Raw genomic sequence first — 16,090 nt, 5'->3', positions numbered from 1 at the left:
TTAATTGAGCTCCAAATTCTGCTGATATTTCATCAAATATTTCTTCCTAAACAAGTTTTTTTTGTTTTGTTTTGTTTTTGTTTTTTTTTTTTGCTGATGTTCACATGGTCTATTGCCACGCAAAAACTGCGTCCCTATTGCTCCTGTTGACACGTAAGTGCTTGTTGCAACCCTCAGACGGTGGTGTGTTTTATTTTATTTTATTTTATTATGTGAGTAGAACCCTCGGACGATATAATATATATTATGCCAGGAAGCATATTCTAAAGAATTCTCTCTTTCCAAAGGTATTACAAACAAACAAATTGCAACCTTATGCAGTGGTCATCTAACCTAGAATAAAGAGAGGGAGAAAGAGAGATCATAGATCAGAAGGTAGCTAGATCAATATTCCTTTTTGATCAATATGGTGGACCCCAACATTTCTGGATCACTACGAATGTTCTCTAATAATAACGGTTGAACCATTGTTATTAGCAAAAAAAAAATAAAAAAGTTGAACCATTGGTAAAAATAATTAACCTAAGCTAGCTAGATATATACGTGAGACAAAATTTGGCCGGCCTTAAGGAATCATCTATCTTGCAACTTGAAACTCATATATTCTCTCCTTTCTGCACTTCTATAAATACCTTCAAAAACCCTTACTTTCCTCCTCAGAGCCCTCCTAGTCTTAGCCATATAGTACTAATTGTCCTATACTATTTATTCACTTCTTGAAAACTAGTATTCTACAAACTCCAACCAATATGGACAGTTATATCAGAGAGACTCCAGAAACTCTGAGGTTTTAAATATTCCTTTCTCTATCACACACACAAATTACGCATTCTCTAGATCTTATCATAGTGTTACAATTATATTATAAACTAAAGTTTTTTTTTTTTTTTTTTCAAGTAATAACAAGTAATTTTAAGTACTGATTATTAGTTTGACATGATCTGACAATAATCTGTCACGTGAATTTACCAGGAACAAGTGTGCAGCATGCTTTAGACAGTTTAACAAATTGGAGCATCTTGTGGAGCACATGAGGACATCATACCACTCCGTTCATGAACCCGCTTGCGGCATCTGCAGGAAGCACTGCAGATCTTTCGAGTCTCTGAGGGAACATCTTATAGGTAACATGTAGATACACACATATATATACACATATTTATTATATACATGTTTACGCACGGTACAAAATTCTCAAGTAGCTATACAAGTTTTAGTGCTGATTACTATAGTTTGATCATCTCGAGTTCACAGATTATATTGTACGAGTGGGAGATTTACTTAAATATATTTCTTTTTCAGGGCCATTGCCAAAACAAGAATGCAGAAATATATTCAGCACGAGAGGATGCAGATTCTGCTTGGCCATCTTCGACAGTCCTTATGCCCTCAGGATTCACCAGGACCGGTGTCAACTATCCGGTTTAAACGGCTCCGTAATGATCGAATATCCTTAACTAGTTAGACCTTTTTTTTCTTTTTTTTTTCACATACAGAATATTAAGATCGAGTCCAAAAATCCTAACAAACAATTTTCGTATGTATAGGGGGTGCTTGGTCGGTTGTCTAATTTAGGAATACGTGACAATTTAGCAATGGATTATAGCGGCAGATCAACAAGAGGAGGCGCAGGGCCCCAAGTGGTTGCACTGGCTTGCAAAATGGTTGGTGGTGGCAGCGATGGCTCCCTTGATATATGCGCAAGGGTTTGCCTCATTGATGAATTCGAAAACATCATCTTTCATTCTTATGTCAAACCTCCTATTCCAGTCACAAACTACAGGTACTATAGTTCATCATCCTGCATCTTATATGTATGTACTATAATGTCTATAGACACATATATACATATGTTATAATCACACACACATATATATATATATATATATACATATACGTATGTATAATTGCAGGTATGAAACGACTGGAATTCGTCCGGAATATTTAAGGGATGCTATGCCGGTGAGACAAGTGCAAAAGAAGATTCAAGACTTCCTGTGCAATGGGGAACCCATGTGGAAGATTCGACCCAGATCAGGTGGAAAAGCTAGGATTCTTGTGGGTCATGGTCTCGATCATGACCTTGACCGTCTTCAGCTTGAATATCCTTCTGTTATGATAAGGTTATTAATTAATTAATTAATAATATTATTTACTAAATCCTTTTCATTAATGTCCCTAGATCAGTTAATTAAATTTGAATACTACTCCTCTTCATCGTATGAGTCTGTAGACTGATTTTAATTTAACAAATTCAGGGATACTGCCAAATATCCTCCATTGATGAAAACAAGCAAGCTTAGCAACTCACTTAAGTATCTGACACAAGCATATCTTGGGTAAGTACTCTAATATAGATATTATATTAGGGAGAAAGAGGGAAATAAGCCAAGACTTGAGATGAATTAAAATTAATAGGCTAATAGTTTACATAAGTTAATAAATAGGCCAAATTACTGTTTTCGTCCATAACTTGTTTGGTTATGAACCATAATTTGACAAGTTTATCCATAACTTATCTAGTTATGAACCATAACTTAACAAATTATGACCTATTAATTTTTATAACTAAAAATTGGCCTATATACTTTCTTAAATTTTTCATATTGGCCTATTTCCTACTATTTCCCATTATATTATTATATCTGGCTATTATTTATAAATATAGATATTAGTATTATTAGTAACATTAATAAAGCAAGTTCTATATGTAATATAATATGTAAACTAGATTAGTTTTTATTATTGTTTATCTATGTGTTTAGGGGCAGAATAGTTTTTTACTTATTTACTAAACTATATGAACTTTATATTTCTAATGTATTATTTTCAATTAGCAATTCAATAAGAAACTCTAGCCTCTGTTTCTCTCAGTTTTGTTATCGAAATTCACGACACGCAGGTACGACATTCAAAGTGGCATTCAAGATCCTTACGAGGATTGCGTGGCAACGATGAGGCTTTACATGAGAATGAGATCACAGAACCATCGAGTGGAGGACTATCCATTGGCTTCTGATCCTCAAAACCGAAATAACTTCGCGTCATGGAGACAAACTGAGCTTGAGAGAATGACTCCTGAACAAATGCTGGAAATCTCAAGGTCTGATTACTACTGTTGGTGCTTGGACTCCAATTGAGTTATTGATCCGAGAGATGAGGAGCTACACAAAATTAAATCTCTGTCCGCGGATTATTTAAATTATGTACTATATATTTAAATTTATGATTATGAATAATAATATATATTAAATAAGAAGGAAGATTCATAGGTTATTGTACGATCCTATATATGTAAAGCAGTAGCTATGTGTGAACTTAATTCATGTAATATATACGAATCATGAGTCATGACATATGATGTATACATGAATTTATTGGTGCTTTGATGATTGAACGTGGAATTGTATTACAATTAATATATATATATATATGTATATTCTTAAGCTTTTGCAGTGTCGACTAAGTACGCTATAATTAGAATTCTAATATGGTGATTAAATACAAATGCACATATACACATACATATATGTGTGTGTAGACACACACACGCATTTTAGATATAGAATAGTGGAAATTCAAATACCCCTTTGAAAGTGTATGGCTCGAAATTTCTAACTCTTTCTCTTAATCAATAACCTTTTTAGTTAAATAACTATACTAGCAAAATGGTATTAATCAAGAATAAAAAATTCAATCCCGTGCACTTTTAAAAGTAAATTCTATAATTTTCTCTATATTTCTCTATATTATTATTTATTCTATATTATTAATTTATTATATTAAGGAGGTCATTAACCAAGGCTAACTTCTATATGATTGACACATATTCGAATTATCTACTTACCATGTTTTAAGTTTTTCTACTTCATTGTATATATGCACACGCGCACAGAATAAAATGCAGCGTCAGATAATTTTATTTATCTTCCTTTTTTGTGATTGAAGAGCAACTTACAAAAAAGAGAAGCAAACAACTGTCTGTTGGCACTGGACTGTGTGACACATGATTTGCCCTGCGGGAAAAGGTAAAGCTAGAAGCAAGGGAAAAAAAAGAAAAGTAAAAGGTGACTTGGGAGGTGGTAATTATAGGTATGGAAGGGAAAGCAAAGCAATGCCAGGCCCCGTTCTCTCTCTCTCCAAGTAAAAAACTTTACAACAAACAAAGGAGAAACAATTAAATAAAGCCTGTTTTCTTCTCACCTTCCTTGACCTGGGGCTTGGGCTCTCTCTCTCTCCTTCTCTCTCTCTATGATTGAGTAAACCAGACAAAGCTTTCCTTACTGTCCATTCCTTCATCTTCATCACCATCTACCTTTGAGAGTCTCTCTCTCTCTCTCTCTCTCTCTCTCTCTCTCTCTCTCTCTTACCATGTTTTAAGTTCTTCCTTCGTTAATTATAACAAGTCATGGAATTTATAGTACGATATATAATTAATTAAAAACACGCCATGACATAGCAATACATGCACACATATATAGTTAATCAATAGAAAGCCAAAGTGATTTGCTTTCTAAGTACTCATGGGATGGGATACACTAGGACTTTTCCAGTGGCTCTGCCAGTTTCGAGGTAGGAAAATGCTTCAATTGTCTTAGAGAATGGATATGGTCCTTTTGGGTCAATTACTGCCTTCAATTTTCCACTCTCAAAGTAAGGATTCAGCTTCTCAAGAACAGATGCACTTGAAACGAGAGTGAAGAATATTGCTTGTGGAGCCACAGGCACACCATCTGCTATTGTCACAACTTTCCCGCCTTCTTTCACGGCCTTCACAGCCCTCTCAGATTGCCCTTTTATGAGTTTTTGTCATGCAAATATACAAATATAGATGTCATATTCTTCATCCTATGATCAAGTTATAGTTTGGGATGATTTAAATTACAGATTAACTAACTATATTATGAAGTGCTAACCTACTGCGTCGTATACGATATCAAATTTCTCTGAGAGCTCTTCAAAATTCTCCTTTGTGTAATCAATGGACAAATCAACACCTAAACTCCTCAACAACTCCAATTTTCCAGTATTTGCAGTGGCTGCCACTTTAGACGCACCAAAAACATGTTTTGCTAACTGTCTCAGAGAAAGAAAGGAAAAAAAAAAGAAGAAGAGGAGTTATGATATATATATTTTTTGAATAATGCTAAGGACATCAATTCAAATCTCAACTTTTATGTACTAATTAGTGTGGCATGTGAATTTTTATCTACTAATAAAAAGATGACAACTCACATGCTACATCAGTTAGTATGCAAAAATTAGAATTTGAGTTAGTGTCCTTAACATTTCTCATTTTTTTAGTTAAAAAAGGATCATTGATGCCATTTTTTATTGAAGAAATCCTAGATTCATCAATTAAACGAAAAGGACTCACCCAATTCTACTAAAAAAATAAGCTAAGTTTCAAACCGCCATAGATCAAATGTGAGGATTTGAATTTATAGACATATTGAGACAGTGCCCAGATCGTCATGCCTTTTGCGCGGGTCGAAACTAGTTTGACGAGGAATTTCGCTACCTAAGGAACCATCATAGCTGAAGCCGCCGTTCACTAGGGTTTTGGTTGCGGGGTCTCGTATCATCAAGTCACCAACTTCCTTGACCTTCTAACACTGGGCAAGTGTCAAATCCCATACACGATCTTACGATTTTGTTAGAAGTACGTACGTAGAAGAAAGAAAGACATTCACATCATTTTCATCACCTTTTGGTGGTAAGTTATAATATAGTTACAAGGAATAGAAGAATCATATAAATTTAAGCATCAAGTTGAAGCTGTAAAAACATATTAAATATACACACCTGAATAACCAAGGACCCAACTCCGCTGGAACCTCCAAGAACGAGAACGGATTTACCAGCGGAAAGTTGAGCAAGTTCTAGACCTCCATAGGCAGTTTGAAGAGCAACCGGAAGACTAGCAGCTTCAGCAAAACTCAAATTCTTGGGCTTCAAAGCTAACACTTTCTCTTCTGCAGCAGTGTATTCTGATAAACTGCCAATTTTCTTAGGGTTTTGCACAGAGTTCTCATTGATATCACCATAAACCTCATCTCCCAACTTAAACTTTCTCGCTTGGCTTCCAACCTTTACCACCACACCGGCAACATCGAATCCTGGAACGACCTGCACATATACAATTTAGGATCCAACTACATTTGTTCATGAATTTTTTATCCTTTTTTTAATATATTATTAATTTGTTGTCGTTTGCAATGGTGGTAATTTATATTTTCTTGTCGGTTTTTACACGATGTTATAATTCTTTCTTTCTTTCTTTCTTTCTTTCTTTCTTTTATTTTTTTATTTATTTTTTTTGGAAACGCTTGTCATCAGTTCGTGGTTTTATGTAACATTGTCGTCGTGTAAAAAAAAAAAAAAGAACAAAAAAAATCTAACGCTGTTGCTGATTTGCATCATTATATCTTCTTCTTTTTATGTTGCCGTTTCTTAAATTTTTTATTGTCATGTCAGCTGACTAAATGTAGTTCTTAAATCCTTGACGTTTTCAGTGTCCCTTTTTACTTTCAGTCTTAGAGAATTTTTGTTTAAATCAATAAGGACTTGTTTGTTTCGTATACTTAAATTCATAATTTTAATTATGCTATAGTGTTTTACATTTCACAAAAAATTTGAATTTAGAAATTTTTTCTCTCACAAAATTTCTACCAATATTTCCATGTCGTTGTTTTATGATATTGTAAATTTTAGAGGGTTGACGCTTTTTTGTAATGTTGTCATTGTCAAAAAGAAACCTGTAATAATATAAAAAAAAAAAAAAAAAAAAAAACAACAACAACAACAAAAAGAAAGAAACCTGTAGTGGATGCTTTGTTGTTTTATTACACATTGTCGTTTTTATTAGATGTTGGCCTTAGATTAGTCAACATTTATGTCGTTTTTAAAGTAGTTTCCTAAGCTGTTTGTCGTTTTCGATGATTTGCAGTCTTGACTAGATTTTATTAAAGTTTCTTATACATCCTTCTTGTTTCCCAAAGTCCTTATCGTCTTTTAATTCATTTTTTTCCTATGTTTCCTGGTCATTTTTACATGATATTGTGGTTTCTTAAGGGCCATCCTTTTATGTAACTTTTATTGACAAAAAGGAGTTGTCGTTCAACAGACCCTGTCGTTTTATGAGATAATGTCATTTCACATTAATTAGTTGTTGCTTTTTTAATTTGTTGCCATCTTCTCTTGTTGTGTCATTTCAAAAATACTAGTTGAGCCATGTGTTACTATGCAGGTGAGGAATAACTTTATAAGTTGTGATGTCGTGTTAAAAAACAAGCGTTCTAAGAAATAAAATCCATTAATTAGAGCAATAGGAAAAAATATTTAAAAAAATTACATAAAAAAGAATCAAAGTTATATAAGAATTTTGAAAAAAAATTAAGTATGGAGATATTTGAAAAGAATTATTTTAATCAAAAGAAAGTGAGAGAAAGAAAGTATTTCAAAAAAAAAAAAAGATATTGTTAAAAAAAATAAACTGTGAAAGAATATTAGATGAAAAAAAGGATAACAGTAAAAAGAAAAAATGAAACAAATTCAAAAAATAAAAAGAGGAAAAGTAAAAATAAACTGGATAAGAGATTTAAGGGGGGGGAAAAAAAAGAAGAAGAAGCAACAAGCAATCAAAAGTGAAAAGAATAGAAAAAGTAAAAAAGTCAAAGCAAAATATGAAGAGTAAATTACAGGTTTGTCAAAAAAAGTAAAAATGTAAAAACAAAATATGAAGAGTAAATTACAGGGTTTTCACATGATCCAAAGAGAAGCAACTCCTTTGACTCTTTTATGTGTGTTTAGATTTTTAGTTTGTGGCTTCTTGTAATTCGTTGTCGTTTATTTTATGAAATGCCGTTTTTAGTGTCTTGTGGTTTTCTAAATGAATAGTCGTTTTAATTCAGGGGAAAAAAAAGTGAATAGTCGTTTTAAAGTCGTCCTTGTCAAACGACGTCTCTTCTTCTGTAAATTAAATCATTTTTTTTTTCTGGGAAATGACCCTTTTTTTTTAAACTCTAAAACGAAGTCACACGATTGACTTTCTCTTCCTGAAGAATATACCCCTTTAATTTTTTAAAAGATCAAAAAGACCCTAAAATAATACAGAAAATTTTAAAATTTATCCTTAAGAGTGTATGAGTTTAAACTTTTACCTCTTACTCTTATTAAATACCTTTTTATTATTGTAGTTATTTAACTAAAAAGATTATGAATCAAAAATAAAAATTAAAAATCTTGACTCGTGCATTTTTAAAGGATGTTTGTAAAGATTTCCCATTATTATATAGCCCATAGCATAGTCCATGGAGATAACATCTGACTCATTGATTTCACGAGTTCAAATTGAATGTAGTCTAAAATTTGTAGTCTAAACTGCTGTTTAAATTTACGTTTAGTAATGTAAAATATAAACAGAGAATAAAATTTGACCTGGTAATTGTTTACATCATTTTGATTTTTTTTTTAAATATAATGAAGTGATATTTGGATGAAATTTTATTGTACATTTGGGGTTCAAACCATCAAATGTTAAGGGGTGTAAGTTCCTTGAAATCCATCTAGATGGGTTCAAAACATGATGAATTATAAATCAAATAGGCACTTATATTTATCTATTTTTCATTTATAAGATAGTATAGTTTAAAAGCTGTAAATTTAAGTCAGGTCAAACGGTCTTATATGGCCGATCCCAATCTGCTTAAAATTGAGACTGGCCAAGACTTTTGGGTTGAGCTTAATGTTTAGGCTCAAAATGCATTTGGGTCGGCCCCAATTATTAGTTTTTAAAATTTTTAGATATTTATTTTATAGAAAAGAAAAAAAAGACAAATATCTATTATTCTTGATTAATAATTTTTTTAATTAAATAATTATATTAATTAATAATAAAAAATAAAATTTTTAACTCATACACATTAATTTTCTCCGTAAAAAAGCAAGTCGGTCTAGCCCCGTGATTTCACCATTCGAACTCACACCTCTGTACATATGATTCAAATTATACTGTGCGCAACAAAATTAGTGTGTCTTTAAACAAAGTAGTGCAATATTTAACCCGAAGAGAGAGAGAAACTATCTTTTATGAGCTACACAAGAAAAAAAATGAAGAACTTCAAAAAAAAAAAAAAAAAAAAAAAAAGATTGAAAGTCAGAAAGAGACTCACAGGGGGAGGAGTATCAATGGCTTTGAACCAGCCAAGCATCCTCTTGAAATCAACTGGATTGATTGCTGCGGCCGCAACCTTGATCAGTACCTGGTCTTCCTTCAAATCAGGAATTCCTACATTCTCCTCAAACTTCAACACTTCCCCAGATTTTCCATACTCAGAGTATATCCATGCCTTATTCACAAGTTTACTTGAAGCCATGAACGTGAACTTGCTACAAACTTTTCAGAGGAGAGAGAGAGAGAGAGAGAGAGAGAGAGAGAGAGAGTTGGACGAAAAGGATCTATTCTGCAAGCGTATTAGACAGACTTCTTACAAAAATATGGACGAAACATGTAAAATTTGTAGCAATTTGAATATGTACAACTTATCGGAGAGTTTGAATACTAAACATATAAAAATTACAAAAATTTGAATTGTTCATCACCAATTTATCAAACCGTGAATAGAGACAGTGACTGTTTACAAACCTACAAAACATCAATTATCAACTAGGGAAAGCCAAAAAGCTGAAAAAGATTAAAAAAAAAAAATCCACGATCAAAGTGCACTGCTTAGATGGCGTATACCCTTTGGTCATTAACATCACATCATCATTTTAAAAAAGATCTCATGTTACACATTTCTTGAAGTATTTTAAGAGGACGTTTGGTTGATGGATTCAGAACCATTCTCGATTTATGTGTGTTTTTTTTAGAAAAAATACTGTAACGAGTCACGAATCATGATTCGAAGCATGGCACGAATCCTTGAACCAAACACACTCTAAGTGTGTCCACACGTTTTGCTTCTAGACAAACTTTTTATCAAGGTTCATTCTAGACGGAAAGTCGTAACTTAATTTGGTTAAAACCCGATATTAACGATATTATGCAAGCAAAAAGTCAACTTAATTTGGCTAAAACCTCATATAATTAACTATATTATCCAAGCAGAAAGCCAACTTAATTAACCATTTTTCTTTTTACTGGGGTTAAGAATAGACCAGGTCGCCTAATATGTCAGCCAAATACGTTGACTTGTTCTCAAAATGGTTTTTGTTTTTCCTGCTATGTGGATGTTTTTTAAATTCATGTCGTTTTCATGTAATGTTCTTGTGGTTAAAATGTTGTCACTAAAAAAAAAAATCCGATTGTCTTTAAAATGTTGTCGTTTTCACTGATGTTGTCATTTTTAAACAGTTGTTGCTTATCTAGTATGTCTCACTGTCTTTAATCTTTTTTTTTTTTTGTGGTTTTATGATAAGGATTTAAAAAAAAAAAAGAATTATACTTGCATTTTGATGTTATCAAAAGATCATATCTTATATATATTTGAAATTGTATCACATTTTTACATTGAGATTTTGACTTTATGCTTAATTCATGCGTTTTTTATCAGTCAATGGTCAGTTTTGACTACAAAAAGACCCTAAGAGTAAGAAAAAAATTAAGAAAAACTAAAAGTTCAAAAATGTAAAGGATATCGAGGTTAATTTCATAGTCAAAATAAACCTGACGGAAAAGAGTTAAGTATTTAGCATGAATTTGATTTATGAAGATATAAATTTGGTTGTTCAAAATAAAACGTATGATTTTTTGATAACCTCAAATGGTGGGGTATAGGGGGGGTAAAAAAAAAAAAAAAAAAAAAAAAAAAAAAAAAAACTATTTTATGTATCATTGAAGTTTCTATGAAATATTGTTGTTTCATATGATGTCGTTGTTTTTCAAGGCTGTTTGATATATTATGGCAGACAAAGGAGCCACCTTCTCATTTGCAAAAGAAAAGAAAAATAAGGAAAAGGCCAAAGTAGTAGGCACGAAAGAAGGAAAATAAGGGAAAAAATAATAACAATAATAATAATAATAAGGCGAGTGGCTGCCTTTTGTGAAGAGAAAAGCAGCGAAGGGGAGGGGCTGAGGCCTATAAATACCAAGCCCCCTCATTAGTTTTTCTCATCCCATTCTCATGTCTTATGAGAGAATTCCATAGCGAGAGAAATTTAAACCGTGTTTAGAATTGATCCCGTTTTTATTTTTCATGTTTTTTGAGAAAAAAAAATAAAAAATGTTTTCAAAATGGCGTTTGGCACAATAAAGATAAAAAACGGAAATGAAAATGATTTTTTAGTTTAGTGTAAAATGAGAGAGAAACGAAAAACGATTTTTAGTTATTTTTCATTTTTTATTTTCGTTTTCTCCTCTCTCGAGTACAGAGAGAGAGACATTAATGTTTTTTTTATACTGAAAATAATCTCTTGATAAAACTATTAAACGCATTTTCAAAAATGATTTATGTCTGAGATTGAAAACGTTTTCATTTTTATTTTCATACAAAAAATAAAATCATTTTGGAACGAGTTTTAAACGCGCCATTAGTTTTTCCAATTCTTTTCTTCTTTATGAGTAGTTTTTTCTATTTATATGAGATGGAGGTTTTTATTTATTCTCTCCATGTAATTTAAAGATAAGGTTGTAATTAGTAAAATTTTTATACACTTGTCCCGTTATTTTTACCCTGTTTCTTTTAAGATTTTCCACGTAAAAATATCTATATTTATTTTATCTTTATTTTTACTTATTTTTTATTTTACGGCCAGATTTGCCAACATGATATAACACTATTCTCATTTTACTAAGATGATGTTGTTGTTTCCAAATTCATTGTCGTTTCTTGAAGTCGTTGTCGTTATTTACAAAAGATAGAAAGCAAACTCAAAAAAGGTCGGTTGACACAAATACGTGTAAAAAAGGAATGGAATCAGACCATTAAAATAAAATCGTGGGCCACATGAGGCTAGCTGAAGTGATTAGAATATATGCGCGACTGTCTATTAAATTTTAAATTTGATCATTTCATTTTTTTTAAAATAAAATGAGAGAAAATAAGTTCCATCAACAGACACTTTGCCTTCCTTTGATATCAGCAGTCTTATCTCTGATCCCATAAAATGGGTTTGGTACTTGGTACAACTCCGACATAATATACAACCGATTCTAAAAATGCACAATAATAAATAAATAAACAAGGAACAAGGCTCAACGGTATAATAACAAAACATCAAACCTTCTTATTTATTTATTTTTCTACACAAACCTTTGTTATTTCTGGCAAGTATAGTACGGTATAAAATTATTAAATACACGTCATGACATAGCAATATATATGGTTGCTAATTAATAGAAAGCCAAGGTGATTGCTTTGTAGGCACTCATGGAATGGGATACACTACGACTTTTCCAGTGGCTCTGCCAGTTTCAAGGTAGGAAAATGCTTCAACTGTCTTAGAGAATGGAAATGGACCTTTTGGATCAATCACTGCCTTCACCTTTCCACTCTCTAAATCAGGTTTCAGCTTCTCAAGTACAGACCCACTTGAAACGACAGAATAGAGCTTCGCTTGTGGAGCCACAGACGCAACAGGTGCTATTGTCACAACTTCCCCGCCTTCTTTCACGGCTTTCACAGCTCTCTCAGATTGTCCTGTTTCATATTTTTGTTACGTAACCATTAAAAACTCGTCCATAAAACAAAAAATAAAACAAAAAATTAAAAGTTAACGAACTATATTGTGAAATACTAACCAACTGTATCATATACGACATCAAATTTCTCTGGAAGCTCTTCAAAATTCTCCTTTGTGTAATCAATGGCCAAATCAGCTCCCAAACTCCTCAGTAACTCCAACTTTCCAGTGCTTGCAGTGGCTGCCACTTTAGACACCCCGAAAACGTGTTTTGTTAACTGTCTCGACGGGCAGGGGGGAATAGGTAAATAACATTTAGTGGAACAAAAGTAAATGGCAGAAAACTTAGATTACCCCATGTGCAAATTTGATTAAACTTAAAATTTGTCGGATTTGCTTACATAAAACCTAAAATTATATATATTATCATCAATGTTTATTAATTTTTTTGCATAAAAATTAGTATAATTTCTTTGTTAATACATTCGTTTAATGTCCTTACAAAATATTCTTTTAGAATTAAAAATGTCCTTTACTAACAATTGCAGTAATTATATTATTTGCTAACATAAAATTCATAATTAGGCTATTGTCTACAATTTCTCCCAAAAAAAAATGTCACATATCTCATATATATTTAAACTTATTTTTCAGCATAGACTTGAAGTACGAAGGTTAAAACATGTTATATGCACACCTGAATAACCAAGGTCCCAACTCCGCCGGCACCTCCAAGAACAAGAATAGATTTACCGGCGGAAAATCGAGCAAGTTCAAGGCCTCCATATGCAGTTTCAAGAGCAAGTGGAAGGCTAGCAGCTTCAACAAAACTCAGATTCTTCGGCTTCAAAGCTAATACTTTCTCTTCTGCAGCAGTGTATTCAGCCAAAGTACCAATTTTTTTCGGCTTTTGCACAGATTTCACATTGATATCACCATAAACCTCGTCTCCAACCTTAAACTTTGTCACTTGGCTTCCGACCTTTTTCACCACACCGGCAACATCGTATCCTGGAACCACCTGCATTTGTTCATAAATTCTTTATCACGTTTTTTTTTTAATCTATTATACATTTGTTGTCGTTTGCAATGATGTTAATTTATATTTTCTTGTCGTTCTATATATGCGATGTTGTGTGTATATATATATATATATTCTTTTCTTTTCTTTTTTAAGGAAATGATTGTTGAGAGTTTTTCTAATAGGTCCGAATAATTCTCTTACTTTTAGATTTGTATTAAAAACTGTTACAGTCTTAATAGATCTTGTCGTTTTCTGAGATAATGCCATTTCACGACGGTTGTTCTCCATTTCGTAAATGTCGTTAACGCCCTTGTGGTTAAAGCTAGTTTATTGTCGTTTTATAGTAGAAGTTTTCAGTGTCTTGTGGGAAATTGTCGTTTTAAAGTTGTCATTTTTCAAATTGACGTCTCTTCACAGATAAGAAAATATATATATTTTTTTTAAATTTCCTGAGAAATGACCTTTTTTTTACTTTAAAATGATGTCACGCCATTGTCTCTCTTCCTGAAAGTTATACCCCTTAAATTTTTTAAAGAACAAAAAGACCGTTATTATTATGTAGATTGTAGCCCATGAATTCTTTCTCTTTCTTTCTTTTAAAAAAAGATAATTGTATTATAAATTAAGGACATAATTAATGCAGACTTGAATGACACAAGGAAATTTAATTCCGACCACATAGCTCATGAATTGTTTCATGTATCTAACGGGTAATTTGGTGTAAACAGGAGAAAAGTTTATTTTTCAAAAAAAAAAAAAAAAAACCCCGCGTAAAAAAGCAAAAAAATAAAAATAAAAGATTTGAAAGACAAAAGGAGGCTCACAGGAGGAGAAGTGTCAGTGGATTTGAACCAGCCAAGCATCCTCTTGAAATCAACCGGATTGAGGGCTGCGGCTGCAACCTTGATCAGCACCTGATCTTCCTTCAAATCAGGAACTCCTACATTCTCTTCAAACTTCAACACTTCCCCAGATTTTCCGTACTCCGAGTACACCCATCCCTTATTCACAACTGTACTAGAAGCCATGAACTTGAACTTTTTTCCGGAGACTTTTCAGGAGAGAGAAAGTTGGAGGAAATGAGTCTTAGACAAATTTCTTACAAAAATATGGACGAAACATGCAAAATTTATAGCAAACGGGTAAGGCTTATATATCTACCAAAATTTACCAAAGGATGAACAGGGTATAGAGACAGGAGCAAAAAAGAAGGGGGAAAAAAAACAGTAGTTTGAAAAACGAGTAGTTCTACCGATTTCCAAAATCCACGATCAAATGGCAGTTTCTAAGGCATACAGAGGTCATTAACATCACATCGTTTGAAAAAGAGTTGGTTCTTGATGTTTCTCCATGTACCTAGATGACTTTTCTATCAAGGTTCATTATTAGACAGGAAAACAATTTCATTACGCTCAAATCCGATATCAACTTTATTATGCAAGCAGTGACGAAGCTAGAGTTGTTGTTTTTGTTTTTTTTGTTTTTTTTTTTTTCAAAATGGACATGATCAGTTAAGTCATAGAGTAATAGTTTTTTAAAAATTTGGCCTCTTTTTTTTTTCAAGTAATTGGGCCTCTAATTGAGTTTAAGTCACCTTTTAAATTCACATACTACAAAATAATATTTTTTTGTAACAATATAATTGATATTTGATGTATTTAGCCATTCAAAAGTGTAATATATACGAGTGTACTTAAAATTCAGAATTTGAGTATAACAGGTTCAAAAAAAATTATATATACAAATATTTTAATAAAAATTTTAGGGGACAAATTAAGAAGAATTTCTATTTTTTTTACTGGAGTTAAAAATACACATACAGTACAAATTGCATTTTTACGAAACTAGTATATTTTAAAATATTTAAAGTAAATAGTAATAAAAGATCTTTTACCACATAAATTTTTAATTTAGTACATTTTATTTTAAATAATTTTAAAATCTTCTATTTACTTTGATTATTTATTAAAAATGTGCTCTTTACTTTTCCCCCTAAAAAATATAAAGGAGCCTTTTCGGCCGAAGTTTAGTTCCCCGCGGCCCAAGTTACCTCTTCCATTGAACGTAAGCCTATATGAGAAATCCTTAATGAAAAAAAAAAAAGAAATATATACCACTGGTAAAAAAATATTATTTATGCTATTCTATTAAAAAATAAATAATTTTTATTAAATTAATAAAGAGAAATTAAAAATCCATGATGATTCGTAATTATTTAAAATGATATAAAATAATAGGCATGCATAAAACCATGGCAAACCATATACTTTTCTCATCCTTTATTTACTTCGTGAGAGAGAAATGAGGATATTTTTCAAAATTTAATAAATTTTGACAAAGATGAAGAAGGTTAATTTTTTTAAATTTTTTTCCTCCTTTCTTTTGGGTTTTTAGTTTTTGAAAAAAAAATTGATTTATTTAATTTTTGAATTGTTTTGAAGT

At 31.8% G+C, this 16,090-nt stretch overlaps 3 protein-coding genes across 3 annotated transcripts; 1 reads left to right on the top strand and 2 right to left on the bottom strand.

Annotated features, from left to right (window-relative positions):
• Positions 1-749: 749 nt before the first annotated feature.
• Positions 750-3,140, top strand: LOC21403396 (RNA exonuclease 4). Its single transcript, XM_010110466.1, has 7 exons — positions 750-787; positions 973-1,124; positions 1,303-1,436; positions 1,548-1,783; positions 1,914-2,123; positions 2,259-2,339; positions 2,903-3,140. The coding sequence occupies exons 1-7, from the start codon at positions 750-752 to the stop codon at positions 3,138-3,140; spliced, it is 1,089 nt and encodes a 362-aa protein (XP_010108768.1).
• A 1,381-nt stretch (positions 3,141-4,521) lies between these two features.
• Positions 4,522-9,377, bottom strand: LOC21403395 (2-methylene-furan-3-one reductase). The gene is made up of 4 exons (XM_024173778.1): positions 9,174-9,377; positions 5,806-6,129; positions 4,917-5,076; positions 4,522-4,793 (listed from the first exon to the last, which is right to left on the bottom strand). The coding sequence occupies exons 1-4, from the start codon at positions 9,375-9,377 to the stop codon at positions 4,522-4,524; spliced, it is 960 nt and encodes a 319-aa protein (XP_024029546.1).
• Positions 9,378-12,229: 2,852 nt separating this feature from the next.
• LOC21403394 (2-methylene-furan-3-one reductase) lies at positions 12,230-14,753 on the bottom strand. The gene is made up of 4 exons (XM_010110464.2): positions 14,473-14,753; positions 13,322-13,645; positions 12,743-12,902; positions 12,230-12,641 (listed from the first exon to the last, which is right to left on the bottom strand). Exons 1-4 carry the CDS (start codon positions 14,674-14,676, stop codon positions 12,370-12,372), a joined length of 960 nt encoding a protein of 319 aa, XP_010108766.1. The 5' UTR covers positions 14,677-14,753; the 3' UTR covers positions 12,230-12,369.
• Between the last annotated feature and the right edge of the window lie 1,337 nt (positions 14,754-16,090).

This window comes from Morus notabilis, unplaced genomic scaffold (genome assembly GCF_000414095.1).
Source record: "Morus notabilis unplaced genomic scaffold, ASM41409v2 Scaffold39, whole genome shotgun sequence".
In the NCBI taxonomy this organism is placed as follows: Eukaryota; Viridiplantae; Streptophyta; class Magnoliopsida; order Rosales; family Moraceae; genus Morus; species Morus notabilis.
Note: the sequence above shows the minus strand (reverse complement) of the source record. Positions and strands in the feature narration are given on the sequence as shown.

Bases quoted from the DNA above. Each gene is read 5' to 3' on its own strand.
- LOC21403396 (XM_010110466.1), top strand. From the start codon at position 750: ATGGACAGTTATATCAGAGAGACTCCAGAAACTCTGAG. The intron at 1,784-1,913 runs GTACTATAGTTC...GTATAATTGCAG, and splicing joins ATTCCAGTCACAAACTACAG to GTATGAAACGACTGGAATTC. The intron at 2,340-2,902 runs GTAAGTACTCTA...CACGACACGCAG, and splicing joins CTGACACAAGCATATCTTGG to GTACGACATTCAAAGTGGCA.
- LOC21403394 (XM_010110464.2), bottom strand. From the start codon at position 14,676: ATGGCTTCTAGTACAGTTGTGAATAAGGGATGGGTGTACTCGGAGTAC. The intron at 13,646-14,472 runs GTGAGCCTCCTT...GAACAAATGCAG, and splicing joins CCACTGACACTTCTCCTCCT to GTGGTTCCAGGATACGATGT. The intron at 12,903-13,321 runs GTGTGCATATAA...CCGTCGAGACAG, and splicing joins TTGGGACCTTGGTTATTCAG to TTAACAAAACACGTTTTCGG.
- LOC21403395 (XM_024173778.1), bottom strand. From the start codon at position 9,377: ATGGCTTCAAGTAAACTTGTGAATAAGGCATGGATATACTCTGAGTAT. The intron at 6,130-9,173 runs GTGAGTCTCTTT...GTATATGTGCAG, and splicing joins CCATTGATACTCCTCCCCCT to GTCGTTCCAGGATTCGATGT. The intron at 4,794-4,916 runs GTTAGCACTTCA...AACTCATAAAAG, and splicing joins TATCGTATACGACGCAGTAG to GGCAATCTGAGAGGGCTGTG.